The 1,506-nt window shown below is 49.0% G+C and overlaps 1 protein-coding gene across 2 annotated transcripts in view; it reads left to right on the forward strand.

Moving 5' to 3' along the window:
- Positions 1–1,506, forward strand: part of Hif3a (hypoxia inducible factor 3 subunit alpha) — a 28,780-nt gene that overhangs the window by 7,902 nt on the left and 19,372 nt on the right. For both annotated transcript variants that reach the window (XM_005361029.2, XM_005361030.2), the window contains exon 3: positions 258–403. In XM_005361029.2, the coding sequence (XP_005361086.1) occupies positions 258–403 (146 nt within the window). The remainder of the gene's footprint in view (positions 1–257; positions 404–1,506) is intronic.

Consider the following 1,506-nt stretch of genomic DNA (forward strand, 5'->3'; position numbering starts at 1 on the left):
CCACCATCGCCCAGCCTCAGTTCACTCTTAAATCTTGGGGGATTCTCTCCCCTCTGGGACTCCGTGTTCCTGTTTCCAAAGCGTAGTGGCCTGGCCCTCTTCTTTGGGATTTCAGGTTCCTAGAATTTTCTCCCACTCATCTAAGCGTTTCTATGAATTCATATGGGCAAGGGAAGATGGAGGGAAGCTAGCTAGGATGAATCCATGACTGACCACAGCTGCCCCATCATCCCCCTCCCCGCCGGCTTGGGCACCAGGGGAGTGGAACCAGGTGGGAACAGGGGGAGAGCCACTGGACGCCTGCTACCTGAAGGCCCTCGAGGGGTTCGTCATGGTGCTCACCGCCGAGGGAGACATGGTTTACCTGTCGGAAAATGTCAGCAAGCACCTGGGCCTCAGTCAGGTGAGCTGCCTTCTCTGTATCTGCTCCTCCCCTACTGGTGATGCTGGGGGGACGGTTCCCCAAAACCTGAGTTCTTCCTTTATGAAGTTCACAGAGTGGCAGAGGGAAGAGAGGAATGTCATCAGACAGGATGGTCAAAGCTGTGACGGGGCAGCCTAGATGTAGGAAATGTGGAGCCGAGAGGCCTACGTAGCCTAGGAGGAGATGGACTTGGGGCTGCTTAAAAGAAAGGACATCTTAGTTGAAAGCTGATTGACTTAGCCAGTCAGGCTGTGAGCAGAGGGACAGTGAAGACCGTGACTGTACATGCTGGCACAGGCAAAGGCCCAGAAGGGAGATGAACATGGAGCAGCTGGAGAAATGACTAAGTTCATTACGGACAGAGGGCAGTGGAAGAAGTTGGGAGGGATAAAAAAAGTCAGACAGATTGACAGGTAGATAATGTGTGTTCAGTGAGGTTTGTCTCCAAAGCTCTGGGGAGCCTTAGGAGTCAAAACAATGGGGAAGTTTGCTCAAGAGGTAAGATCATATTTAGTTTATAAAGGGAATAGAGAAAGACTAGAGGTTAGGGGATCAGCAGGGACTGGATACCCGCTCAGAAGGAGAGGAGCTGAGCAAGACATTGGGGGACTAGACCTAACTTTAATTCGTCCTTAAAGTAAACCCTGTATAAGAAAGTTTGTGTTCTTTTTTCTCTTTCATGTAAATGGCTGTACAGTGGACCTCTGTTCCTTCTCCCCGATGCATAACCCCACTCCTGGTACCAATTTCTCTGTGAGTGTGAGCTCTCAGAGTCAGACGAGTGACTGCCCCAAAGTTCCAAACTAGAGAGGGATAGAACCAGTTCTCAAACCCAGCTATAAGGAGTGTTGTTAGAAGAGTACTGTGTCGCCCAACACATTGGGTTGGGTCCCACTATGGGTGTTTTTTCATCTGTGTCCCCTCCTCCCAGTACTAGGCTCATTTCCTAAACTGAAACAAGTAACAGACTCTTTGACTGCCCAGGAGGGGTGACTCACCCTTTGCATTTGTGACTCCTGTTTTTATATTTATTTATTTTTATTACTAGTAAAAGTTTATTTATCTATTTTATGTACATGGGG

Source organism: Microtus ochrogaster, linkage group LG4 (assembly GCF_000317375.1).
Source record: "Microtus ochrogaster isolate Prairie Vole_2 linkage group LG4, MicOch1.0, whole genome shotgun sequence".
NCBI lineage: Eukaryota > Metazoa > Chordata > Mammalia > Rodentia > Cricetidae > Microtus > Microtus ochrogaster.